The sequence below is a fragment of the Crotalus tigris genome, unplaced genomic scaffold (assembly GCF_016545835.1).
Source record: "Crotalus tigris isolate CLP2741 ecotype Arizona unplaced genomic scaffold, ASM1654583v1 scf7180000022411.5474196:2289641, whole genome shotgun sequence".
NCBI lineage: Eukaryota > Metazoa > Chordata > Lepidosauria > Squamata > Viperidae > Crotalus > Crotalus tigris.
The window spans coordinates 274244-287813 of NW_024099112.1; the positions used below are offsets into that span (position 1 = coordinate 274244).

General features: G+C 38.9%; 1 protein-coding gene across 5 annotated transcripts in view; it reads right to left on the reverse strand.

The window, feature by feature from the left end:
- The window catches only part of SOGA1 (suppressor of glucose, autophagy associated 1), a 104090-nt gene that overhangs the window by 23569 nt on the left and 66951 nt on the right, over positions 1-13570 (reverse strand). For all 5 annotated transcript variants that reach the window (XM_039319174.1, XM_039319172.1, XM_039319175.1 and 2 more), the window contains exons 10-14: positions 11396-11563; positions 4370-4621; positions 3380-3451; positions 2619-2689; positions 639-2061 (exon numbers count right to left, since the gene is read on the reverse strand). In XM_039319174.1, coding sequence (XP_039175108.1) covers positions 639-2061; positions 2619-2689; positions 3380-3451; positions 4370-4621; positions 11396-11563 — 1986 coding nt within the window. The remainder of the gene's footprint in view (positions 1-638; positions 2062-2618; positions 2690-3379; positions 3452-4369; positions 4622-11395; positions 11564-13570) is intronic.

A 13570-nucleotide genomic window follows, 5' to 3' on the forward strand; every position in this document is an offset into this window, starting at 1 on the left:
ACATTCCTTGGTTTCATGCAGTTAGAATAAGTATCTTCCACAAGCCTCCTAGACCAGTGGTTCTCAACCTTTTTAATGCCGCGACCCCCAACCGGTCGTAAGTCGAGGACTACTCAACCGGTCGTAAGTCGACGACTACTCAACTGGTGCAGCACCGTTTGCAGAATGGGACTTTTGGCGGGCTCAGCAGGGCAGAGACAGCCTGGACAATTCCTATTGGCTTTTGAAAGCCAATAGAATTAGACTCTATTCAAGAGAGTCTATTCTATTGGCTTTCAAAAGCCAATAGAATAAAAGGGAGTAGCACAGCTAAGGAAAAGGGGGAAAAAATGGCGGACTGCATTGTTTGGCGACCCCCATGAAATGGTCGTTCGACCCCAAATGGGGTCCCGACCCACAGGTTGAGAACCACTGTCCTAGATAGATATGATTGCCAGGCTCATCTGAATTTTTTTTAACTACTGTGCAGTGTACACCAAAATATTATGAAAGCCATTGACATCTTTGTGTTTTGGCCTTCACATTGTTAGTGGATGGAAAATATCCTATGCTATACTTTAATTCATTGGGAAGGGGGCTAGAAACTCATTTGCTTCTGCTATTAAGAGATATATTCCATATATTGTAATAAATATTACCTCATTGGCAATAGTAGCAGAAACAGCATCAGCTTCCTTTAAGATTCTGTCCTTGCCACCTTGGCTTAGACTGGAGAGCTTTGGTTCCTCATTGCAGCTCTGCTTTGTAGTTTTTTTGGAGGTGTTTTCCAAAAGCTGGAGCATTGCTGAGGAAGGTTCTGGCTTCTTGTTACTGTTGTCCCCTCCAACTGGGTCTTTCTTGTCAGGAACCAAAGTGGGACTTTGAGTTCTACCACACACATTCCGGAAAAACTCTTGCACTATTCCATATTTTGGTGCTTCTGGCTTGGCTTTACTTTCCTGGCATCCAGGCTTCCATATGGACTCTGTGCTCCCAGAATGCTCCACAACATTGAATAAGCTAGACAAGCCATCATTAATGTTGCTTAGAACTGGACTGTCTCTAGTAGTGGTGGACCGAGCCCAGGCGGAGCCATTTTGCTTACTCTGATGGAGGTTCCACAAGCTTCGGTCCTTGGAATTATCCAGCTTAGATGATGATCTTCTTTGGAGTTTGGGAGAACCATATTTGGGAGAGCAACAGGGCCGTTCAATCCTGGAATGGACTTTGTCCAGAGATGTTGAAATCTGCTTGCTACGCACTGACACAAGGGAGGAACTTCGTGGAGACCAGCTCTTACTACTGTGGATGCTTCCTCTGGGTATGTCTGTCTGCAAGCCAATACTGACTGTCTGAGTAGTCTGGGTACCAACATTGGCCAATCCCACTGTCTGGCTAGAGGTGCTCTTAACCTTTCTTTCAAGGGAACTGGAACGAATAGCTTGACGAACACAATTGGTGATTTCCTTCATGTCATCACTCATGTTGCCAGAAATTTCAAGGTCATGCAGGGATGGTGGGAATTTGGACACTGGAGCTACAGCTTTCTCACTAACAGCACTGCCATCAAGTAATTCCCGATGCTGCTTGGAAAAGTTACACAACCATCGACTATACATGTTTTCTGAGCTGTTTGACTCTTCCTTGGGCTTAGCCATTGTGAATAGAAAACCAGGCTCAACCATGATCTTCTCGTCTCTGTTGTGCATTAGAGGAGGTTCCAACCTTCGTACGACAGGTGGGCTATAGTATATGCGGATCCCAGTTTTGTCTGGAGCTGTATAACTCCTCTGCATTTGTTTCTGGGTCTGTTCCAATGTAGGTAAGTCATTTGTCTGAATGCATTCACAAGGGGAAGCATCCAGCTTCTCTGAAGCCAGGGTCTTGGGTGTAGGTTCCTTACTGTTCACACAAGCAAAGTTCTCAGAAGTGATCCCAGTAGGTTCTGGCAACTTCTGTGTAGTTGGAGATCCTTTTCTGCTGTGGGCATTGTCTATGATCACAGTGCTGCTTTTGCCAGGAAGATAAGGAGAGCAGTCAAGCAAACTTTCAAATTCAGACATGGAGGAAACTGACTTTGTCCTAAATAGACAAGAGAAAGCAATGAGTAACAACCTAACTTTTGGACTGAGAATTTTATGTGTCCTACCTACGTGGTGTCTACTTTTTTTCCTGTCAATTCTGTCAGTTTCCCTGTCATTTTCCAATTAATCTTTTAACATGTCTAAGGATGTAGCAAAAATAGGTGTTGTGGAATGGATAGAAAGTAGATAGAATTTGCAGACCTGATTCAATTTCTCATGCCTTATGCTATTTTGCCAATGACAAAACTCAGTGCTTTTATTAATAATTCTGTATTTAAAAACAGTGTCATCATCAAAATGACATTTTCAGCATGAGAACAGAATAAAAGCACTACCATGCTCTGGGTTGTTGGTAAGATGCCACTTTCTTTTAATCACAAAAATGGTATTTTATGCTAATATACAAATTATTGATGGTGTCAGAATAAGACACAGATTCTTAGGTGCACAGAAAATAATAAAAGCACTACATCTTCTGTTTAAAATATGCTTTTGAATATGAAATGTAAATGTCCACTGAAAAATAGACTGGTCAGCTGTCAACAGTTATCCTACCTTTTTAAATTACTTCCTTTGATATCAATTTCAGAAGCCATCTCTTTGTCAGTGATTTTCTCATTGAGGGTCTGAAAAAACATTAAAAAAGTTTTATCAACTGTGCTTTTATGATTTTGTGTCAGGAAGGGAGAAACTCAGATAAAATAAGAGTCGTATCAGTTCTCTATGTGAATTTAAAACTTTACTTGTTTGCCTTTAAATAATCAAAAGAGTTCTAAGACACAGGATGCTTTCTTCCTTATAATAATTATGAACCACATCAGTAATGGAAGTATAACCCAGAGATCCAGAATTGCAAAAATGTTATCTGTTTCTTAGAAAGAATCTTAAACTTTACATGCTTGCTGGATCACACTAAGATCTATCTAGTCCTGGATCTAGTCAAAAGACATTAGCAAGTTCACATCTCTGAATGTGATCATTACCTACTCTTTATTTCCAGCCTATGATTACAGCTGATATCCAACTCTAGAACAACACTATAAGGCTCCCACTTAAAAGGCTCAGAAAGTGATTGAAAACTGGTTGTTCTCCCAGGTCTTGGGATTGGTTATTGAGTCCTATACGATTTCTGTTTATTACTCACGTATGCCTTTTTCTTCTGGATGCATATGATTTGTACTCCTATTTTAATGTTTCCTGCTTTTAAAGGGTATGCCATCCAGAACTGGGCAGCCTCTAAATCATAATAATAAACCCAATATTGGTCCTTCTTATAGATCTTGTAATTAGAATAAAGTAATGTTTATTCAGCTTACCTCTTTCCAGCTACCACCATGCTTCTCCATTTCAGAGGCTTTTAAGGCCCATCGGTTGGCACCTTTCTGAAGCTGAATAGTTTACAAAACAAAGTTAACAAATGCTCAGCCTGCTCCTGAGCACTTATTTGTCCTTCATATTCTTATCTGCTTTAACAATATCTGCAGAGACCTCCTGACTTGGCAAAATCAAAACTGCTTTAGGAACTCTGATTCTCTCTCTCTCTCTGCTATCTTTTTCACACACAGCTCACCACTAGAAGGATGAGATGGCATATCAGATAGATTCAGAAAGAGGAAGTAAGCCTCTCCCAACTTTGTCCATGGAGCTGCCAACTCCAAGCAAGTCAACCATAGGGTTTTTACTTTAGTCATTTGGTAATGTTAAAAAAAATATTTAGGAAGTGACATTCTCTTAGCTGTTTTTGAGGTAGATGGAAGAACTCCTGGTTTCCCTATGCATCTATCATATGTACTACTGGCATATGCTGTAAAAAGGGGATTGATGAACTAAGTTAACTACTGTATGTCATGAAAAACAGCCATTTCACTGAAAGTGCACCTGGCAATCTATATAGCCAATGTATGTAGCGTTTTGGCATTCTTTTGTGTGATCTCACAAGAATTGGATACTTAGATTTACTTTATTTTTAGCACAGAGCACAGAGATGCCTGCTCTGGCTCCTTGCCATTGTCTGTTGTTATGTACACAGTATTTTCATCCTGCCCTTTTTCTAATAGGGATCATGTGGTTTGCCTCCTCACAACAATCCTAAGAATAGGAAGACAAAAAGTAGAAATCCAAAAAATTTGAATTACTACTCCAATGCTAAACAGCTATTTGAACTCAAGAAGCCATTTTGGGCTATGCATATTCTTAAAGACACATGACTTCTTGTCCAGTATGCGGTATTAAAATCACACTTATTAGAAGAAGAAGAAATGAGCTACGAGGACAAGACAAATTTCACACTCATTTTTGGTTCCTACCTGGTTAATTTTGTTCTGCAGTTCTTTCACCTGTTGCTCTGCCTGCTGCTGTTCATCCTTAAAATGATCCAAAAGTTCCAGCTTTTCTTGGTCCCAGTTCTTCTCATTGATTTGAAGTTGCTTGGTCAGGTCCATAACAGCACTATATGATTCAGCTAGGAGATGCTGATGCTCTTCCCTTTCCCTCTTCAGAGCAGTTTTCCACTCAGAAAGAGCACGTTCTGCTGGACCTTTCCCAGTCTTAGTTTCTAACTGCAAGGACAAAAAATAAAACTAATTAAAACTAAGGCATCAGCAGCTACAGTTTTGGAAGAGCAAGACCATTTCAGTCTTCTGGCTCATTTCCCTCTTTAAAGCATTTGTTATCGACCTAGTCCCCTCCAAGCAGTCATTCTAGATTAGAATGATATTGTCTGACATGTGATGTGGCAGCAGGTTGGAGAAGGCTATCCTATCAAATCCTGGGATTAAAATGGGAAGAGCCAAACTAAACCAGCAATCAAGAGCTAGAACCGCTACTCCCCAATAATATTAGTAAATTATTAAGATTATGCAAGCTGTGAATTCTGAGCATTGTAATCCCCTCTTATTGGGATAGCATTAACTACCTACAGTAAAGAGAATAGTATGGGTAGCTGGGTGGCACCAAAACTGCCAAATTCACTTCCTAGAGTAATTCATTTTTTTAGTACCAGGCCACGCCATGATTAGGATTGCTTTAACCACCTTTTCTCTTATTTCTTTCTTCCAAATTTAATTTGATGCTGCTAATTTGCTTTATCACTTTTCCCCTCTTGACAATATGATTTCATGTTATTTCTAAAGTTTCTAAAGTTTCTGAGTTATCCCAAAGATGCTTTTTCACAAGGCAACTGGACTTTCTTGGGGGGGGGGATTGAAGATGTTTTGCTTCTCATCCAAGAAGCTTCTTAGCTCTTACTGGATGGTGGGGAAACATAAAGTTTCTTTGCTCCTGGGAATTTATGAATGAAATAAAAACCTGCCTGTAGTCTCAATCTTCAAGAGCAATATCACATTTTTAAGTTCATATATTTTCTATAGATTTCAAAGGAAGACTAAGCTGGAGTTGTCCTTCATGAAGCCATAAAGTCAGGCAGGAATATAAACAGATTAATTACATGATTTTATGGCAAAAATGACTGATTAGGATCTAGGGAGATAGAGCATTTCATGTTCTTCCTCCAAAACAGAAAAGAAAGATAGATTAGTCAGTCAAAATGAGGTAAGACTCAAGCATTTCATAGGTCCTATATTCTACTGGACTACAAGAATTGTTTTCTTATGTTTAAAGCGAATGGTAAAAGCAGTCCATTTATGCATGTCCTCCTTTTTCCTTCACAATTCCTGATTGTTCACCAAAAGAAAAAAGATACACCAGAAATGCCTTCCTTGCCTTGCCCTGATAGGAATCATGTGACAAGCTTGATTTTCTTGGAAATTGAGCAGAAAAAAAATACATGCTTTATCTCAGAATAGTAAGATAAGAGACAGGATTCTGATATCACACAAAATCATTATTCCTGTAACAAATGGAAATAAAGGTTTTATTAGGGAATTAGTTTCCAACTCTTAATAAACTGTGAGCAAAATCTACAAATAACAGGACCACTGCCAAAACAGGATGAAAAGTGATGAGTAACAAATAATTAGAATAGATCCATCTGAGTCCTAAATCCATATTTCTAACAAACTGTAAATCTCTACAGCTATTAAGAAAGGCTACTAGAAAGGAAGACACTACTAAAGCAAATACTAATCCTAAACAGAGCATGTGATGAAGTCTTGGGAATGATGAGCTCATTAAAGCAATCAGTTCTTTTGGTGCAGGCAAATCCTCAAACTCATGATGTTCACCTCAACCCATATGCCTAATGGAATGGAGATATGGTCACCCAGAATTCAGAGAAATCCATTGATGAAAGTAAGATTGCAGCCTTTGATGAAACTGCTAGAAGTGAAGCTAATTAAACACTTAACACTAAAAATTGTGGAATAATTTGTTGCTTAGGAAAATTAGCTTGAAAATAGGGAGAATCCTTGGGGGGGGGGAGGTTAACAGTCTGACTCGAGTCTTGCCTGACCACTGCTCTCATTGTGAGAGATTAAGCAAGCAAAAATAAGTAGTAATAAGGAATTTCCAAATGAAGCATAATCCAAATATTCTTTTCCATAGTATACTTGTGCAACCAGAGACTAAGATGTTAAGGACACAGGGGTGAAATACTAGCTGCAAAGGCCACAGCTCTGCCCTTCTGCAGCAGCTCCAGAGAAGAGTGAATTCATTCTAAAAGATTTGTCCCCAGGCTCCCTTGCAAACTGACAGTTCAGACAGCTGAAGAGGAAATTATTATTCTATTCAGATAATAATTGGACAAGATAGTTACATTTATGAATAATAGCAGTTTAATGCAGATGCCATTCTGGGTATGTAATTGGTAGCAGGCATCTGGGGGAATCCATGAAAAATCTAATAATGGCATCTCCAGAGTAAATTACTAACAAGTGGGTCATTTCTTGGGGCCTCATCATTATAACCTTGAAAAGGAGAAGTCTTCCAAAAGCCAAAAGTGAAGTTCCCTCACAGATTTTCTCAGGTTGTTATGTTTTTGCATCTATTTGTCTTCTGTAACAGCAGGCTAAAATTCATTCTTTTAATCTGGGCACTGCAGAGACAGCTTATGGGTAATTTCTCAACTGATGTGAGTAACCTAACCTAAAATGTATTAGTGAAAATTTTATTTGCTCGCCTTAACTGAATGGGCGAAAGAAATCTCTGCTCATGGAAGTTGCTTCTTCTCTGGTATTGTGCTTACATCAAAACCCATGAGAGAAAATCTGTTCTTTCAATTTGCCCACCTCTTTACAACTCATTAGCAACTTTGGACAACTTCTATATGAACTATAATGCAATTTTATCCATCATGAAAACCTCATGTTGGGATGGATGGGTGGAAGGAATTAGATTAGGAAGTTCTACTTTTGATATTACAGTTGTTCTTCTAAATTTTATTATCTGTTGCTTTATTGATATTTTAAGCCATGTTTTATAGTATCTATATTATTCCTTGCAGTTTTCTTATGCAATTATTCTGTTTGTTTTATCTTTGATGTTATATCTTTAATTTTTGAAAATATTCCACTTGATGCAATAGAATAGCCTTTTAATGTTCACAAATCAGGCAAGCAGATAGGTAGGGAGGTGAGTTAGCCACCTCTCAAGTAAGTGCCGAGACTTCTAGATTCAATGGCTAAAACACTGACAATGCTAAGCATTTGCAGAAGCATTGCACATAATGACTGCTTTTGTAGTAGCAACCAAAGTTTTCTAAAAATATCTTCAAAATAACCAAAGAACACAGCTTTATGCATATTGAAATATATTGTATAATTCATATGTACATATATTTCAATATACAAGATGTACATTGACAACAATTACATGCTGTTTCTTGCCCCAATGCCTAGGAAAGTAAACCACATGCTGAGATAACCATATAACAGCCTTTCTCAGTTTACTGTGCTTCCTGTCTAATAAGATTACAACTTCTGGTTTGACAGTAATATCTCAAGGCAGTAGGCTTGGCTGGGACAAACAATTAATTCCACATCCACTATTCAAGACTATTGTGGAAAAGAGGATTTCTCTTGCATCTCCTATTATGTTAATCTAAACGAGGGGCCTTCAAACTTGGCTCTTTTATGACTTGTATACTTCAACTCCCAGAATTCCTCAGCCAGCATGGCTGGCTGAGGAATTCTGGGAGTTGGAGTCCACAAGTCATAAAAGGGCCAAGTTTGAAGACCCCTGATCTAAACAGTCCCCTCTGTCTACTCTGTATACATATACTAAATGTTCTCTCTTTTAATTTCAAGTTACTTTTTCCAGTCTCTGGCTTTACTAGTTTATTTTACCCACAATTTTGCTCACCAGTTTTCTCAACAGAAAAGATTATTTTAAAAAGAGGAGCATTTAAGCCTCCTCTGTGGCTAACCAAAGAATCTTGGTTGCATTCCTTTTTATAGCAGAAGTTTCAGATTTGTTCTGAATCTTGTCCTGAACAAGAGCAATACAATTAGATGGGAATTTGACAGCAGAAAACCAGGGCTTATTAGAACTCTTATATCCAGGACCCTCAAAATTATTCACACTGTCAATATAAAATGGGTCAATATAAAAGGGGGGGAAATGACATTGCCATAGGTGTATACTACAGGTCACCCAACCAAACAGAGGAAATAGATGAACTTTTTGCTAGTCAGCTAACTAAGGTATGTAGGAAGCACATCACAATAGTTACGGAGGACTTTAACTATCCTGACATCAACTGGGAGACAAACTCTGCACCAAGTGGAAGATCAAACAGGTTCCTGGCAAACCTAGCAGACAACTTTGTTTCCCAAAAAGTAGAGACGGGAACTAGGGGATTAGCCATTTTGGATCTAATTCTCACTAACAGAGATGAAATGATAGAAGGTGTTGAAGCCATACGAACTCTGTGAGGAAATGATCATGCAATATTGGAATTCCACATTATGGAAGCACAAGCAATAGTACACTATCAAACTAGAGCCTTGGACTTCAAGAGAGTTAATTTCAATAAACTTAGAGAGGGCTTGGGAAGGATTCCAGGGATGAGAATCCTCAAGGGGAAAACAACTCAAGAAGCTTGGGAAATTTTGAAAAATGAGATAATAGAAGCCCAGTCAACAAAGAGAAAAAATAACAGCTCTCAAAAGAAACCAGCATGGCTGTATAAAGAACTCTCTGACAAATTGAAAGATAAAAAGGACAAATATAGAAAGTGGAAAGAGGGGCACATAACTAAGTCAGAATATCAGCAAATAGCCCGAGCCTCCAAAGATGAAGTGAGGAAAGCCAAGGCTCAAAATGAACTAAGGCTTGCGACCAAAGTCAAAAATAACAAAAAAAGCTTCTTTCAACATGTAAAAAAACAAGAAAAAAGTGAAGGAAATGATTGGTCCATTAGTGGGTGAAAGTGGCAAGAAGGTGACAAGCAACAGGGAGAAAGCAGAACCATTTAACTCATTTTTTGCATCTGTCTTTACACAAAGGGGAAAAAACAGACCAACCTATCAAAAATAGTGCCATAAAAAACAGAATAGAAACACAAGTTAAGATAGGCAAGAAAATGGTAAGTGAGCACCTGTCCAGCCTAGACGAGTTCAAATCGCCAGGACCAGATGGATTACACCCCAAGGTTCTCAAGGAACTGGCAGATGTGATCTCGGAACCACTGAACTATATTTTTCAAAGATCCTGGAACACAGGGGAACTACCAGAGGACTGGAAAAGAGCTGATGTAGTTCCCATCTACAAAAAAGGGAAAAAAATGGACCCAGGAAATTACAGATCTATCAGCCTGACCTCAATACCTGGGAAGATCCTGGAAAAGATAATCAAACAATGAATCAACGAACACCTAGAGGCAAACAAAGTCATTACTAAAAGCCAACATGGGTTTGTTAAAAATAGATCAGCCAGACAAATCTTATTGCATTCTTCGACCAAGTGACAAAATTAGTGGATCAGAGGAATGCTGTGGACACAATTTACTTGGACTTCAGTAAGGCATTTGATAAAGTAGATCACAACCTACTACTTGACAAGATAGAAAAATGTGGGGTAGACAGCATCACCACCAGATGGATCCGTAGCTGGCTGACCAGCCATACTCAGTGTGTGGTCCTCAATGGAACCGCATCTACATGGAGGGAAGTGTGTAGTGGGGTGCCCCAGGGCTCTGTTCTGGGCCCAGTGCTCTTCATCATCTTTATCAACGATTTGGATGAGGGATAGATGGGGAACTCATCAAATTTGCAGACGATACCAAGCTGGCAGGAATAGCCAACACTCCAGAAGACAGGCTTAAGATACAGAAGAATCTGGACAGACTTGACCACTGGGCGCTATCTAACAAAATGAAATTCAATGGTGAAAAAAGCAAGGTTCTACATTGAGGCAAGAAAAACTAAATGCACAGATATAATATAGGGGGTACCTTGCTCAATGGTAGTAACTGTGAGAGGGATCTCGGAGTCCTAGTGGACAATCACCTAAATATGAGCCAGCAGTGTGCTGCAGCTGCCAAAAAGGCCAACACAGTGCTAGGCTACATTAACAGAGGGATAGAATCAAGATCACGTGAAGTGTTAATACCACTTTACAATGCCTTGGTAAGGCCACACTTGGAATACTGCATCCAGTTTTGGTCACCGCGATGTAAAAAAGATGTTGAGACTCTAGAAAGAGTATAGAGAAGAGCAACAAAGATGATTAGGGGACTGGAAGCTAAAGCATATAAGGAACAGTTGCTGGAATTGGTTATGACTAGTTTAATGAAGAGAAGGACGAGGGGGGACATGATAGCAGTGTTCCAATATCTCAGGGGCTGCCACAAAGAAGAGGGTGTCAAGCTATTTTCCAAGGCGCCTGAAGGAGGACAAGAAGCAACGGGTGGAAACTAAGGAAGGAGAGAAACAACCTAGAACTAAGAAGAAACTTCCTGACAGTTAGAACAATTAACCAATAGAACAACCTGCCTCCAGAAGCAGTGAATACTCCAACACTGGAGGTTTTTAAGAAGAGACTGGACAGCCATTTGTCCAAAATGGTATAGGGTTTCCTGCCTGAGCAGGGGGTTGGACTAGAAGACCTCCAAGGTCCCTTCCAACTTTACTATTACTATTACTGTTAAAACTCAGTTCATAAGTTCCATTTTTTATCTTTTATTAAAAGATTTTACAAAGATTTTAAAAACTACAGAAACATAGATGAATAGGAAAAGATTACAAAAGAGTAAATTAAAAAGTAAAGACTAACAAAAAAGCAAGAAAAAAGATATCTAAAGAAGCATCTTTCAATCTTCTTTGCCGCAGTTACAAACACAGCTATTGCCCTCTATATGTTGCTACATTAAATGGAGAAACTATTTTTTATTTGATCAACTTGATATCTGGCACTAAACATGTTTCTCGGATTCTAACCTGAGTGATAAGACTCTTGAGTTCAGTTCTCTCCATCTCCCAGGTGGCTTTGGCTTTGGCAAACTGTTGCTGCAGTTCGTTCATGCCTCTCCTCTCTTCCCGTAGTTCTGTGCACAGCTCCTTCAAGATCACCTTCATATCTGACAAGGTCTTGGTATATTCATTGGGCTAAAAAAATTACAAAAACAAAAATATGAAGTTCATATAGTAGATTGAATAAAAAGTTACCAAACTACATCAAAGAAAAGAAAGAATTTTGAAGGCTCAACATGCCAATATTGAAAAGCAAGGTGGTATGAAAAGCATGATGCCTATGCTGTTGGACTAGGATTAAAGTGCCCAAAATTAAAATTTGCTTTGACTATATCATTCCCTCTCAACTAATGTACCTCAAAAATTTACTATTCAGGGAAAGAGACACTTTTTACTATTATAAATTCTTCGAAGACAGGGTGGGCTATAAATGTAAAAACAGTTTTTAAACATAATAGGGAAAGCCTGCACATCATACTTTATGCAAGCATTTCATTTTTTGCTTCTGATTATCTTTATAGCAATTATAAGTATCAATAAAAATGTTTCTATGTTTACAAGAAAACAACTTTCTTTTTTTCCTATTATCTATTTCTTCTAATCATAAATTGCAAATTCGCTTTTTTCTGTTTTACACAAAAAAATCTATAAGAGATTTCCCATCACTAATAAATATAGATATTCGCTCTCTCTAATTAAGGACATCAGATTAGCCATCTCTGCATGTTCCATCATCTTCATCAACTATTCCTCCATTTTGGGTAGCACTGAATCTTTCCACTTTTTTACATATAGTAAATTTGATGCAGTTATATATAAAAAACAAACTTCTGTGACTTTGTTCCAGCTGTTTGTTCATCAAAATCCCTAAAGAAAAGTCTCTGATTTCAATTGTATATTAATTTTTAAGATCCTCTAAATTAGTGTATGTATTTGTATCCGACTCAGATTAGATTGTTCAAAATCATACATTATTTTGTCTACTTTAAATCTTTATAATAATTGTATGTAAGAAATCCATTGACTAATATATATATATATATATATATATTTAGATAGTATATATCTTTGGGTTTTCTCCCACGTAAAATTGGAAGTGTCTTGGCGACGTTTCGACGAAGTCCCATTCGTCATCTTCAGGCTGGTGTTTTCAGCTTCGTGCCTCGAGCAGCAATGTGTGGTCTTGGCTGTTTCTTCCTTTTAACTGCCAGTGGAGGTATGAACTGATTGGGTGGGAGCTTGGCTGTGTTCTGATTGGGTGGAGGTGTGTTTTGATTGGTTAGGGGCTTGGCTGTGCTCTGATTGGCTGGGGGGTTGGCTGTGCTCTGATTGGCTGGGGGATTGGCTGGGGGAGTGTTCTGTTTGGTTGTGCTCAGGTTAGTCTGAGTTGCAGAGGGATTCAAGATTTTGGGCTGCCCTGCCATTCCTTGGCTTCGCGTTCGTGGTCGTGCTTCCTCTTCATGGAGGGTGTCAGTTTGCTTCATGTATGGATTGGGGGGGTTTAAAGTGGCTAATGATGCAGCTGTGGTCTGGCTTCTGGTTTGTGGTCGTGCCTCATAGTCAGTGTGGCTTTGGGTTTGTTTTTTGCGTGGATGTTTGGTGGTGACATCCTGTGTGGTTTTTGTGAGTGTGGGTCTGGTATCATTTTTTGTGTTAGGGAGTCGTTTGTCAATAAGGGCGGGTTTCCAAATGGCTGGTAGGCGGGAGGTATCATCTCGCTTGTTCATGCTGTGTGGGCGTTTTTCTATCTCGATGGCTTCTCTGATTATTCTGTTATTAAAATGTTCACTTTTGGCAATGGTTCTGGTATTTTTAAAGTCAATTTCATGTCCTGTGGCTTTAAGGTGTTGGACCAGGGAAGATGTTGGTTCCTCTTTTTTGACTGAGTTCTTATGTTCTTCAATGCGTGCACTTATTCTTCTGTTGGTTTGTCCGATGTATGTGGTGGGACAAGTGGTGCATGGGATTTCGTATACTCCTTGATTTTCTAATTCAATTTTATCTTTGGGGTTTCTAAGGATGGTGGATATTTTTCTGTTTGTGCAGAATGCTGTTTTGATGTTGTGTTTATGGAGGATCTTACTGATTCTGTCTGTGGTGCCTTTTATGTATGGGAGGAGGGCTTTGCCGTTTTCTTGTTCT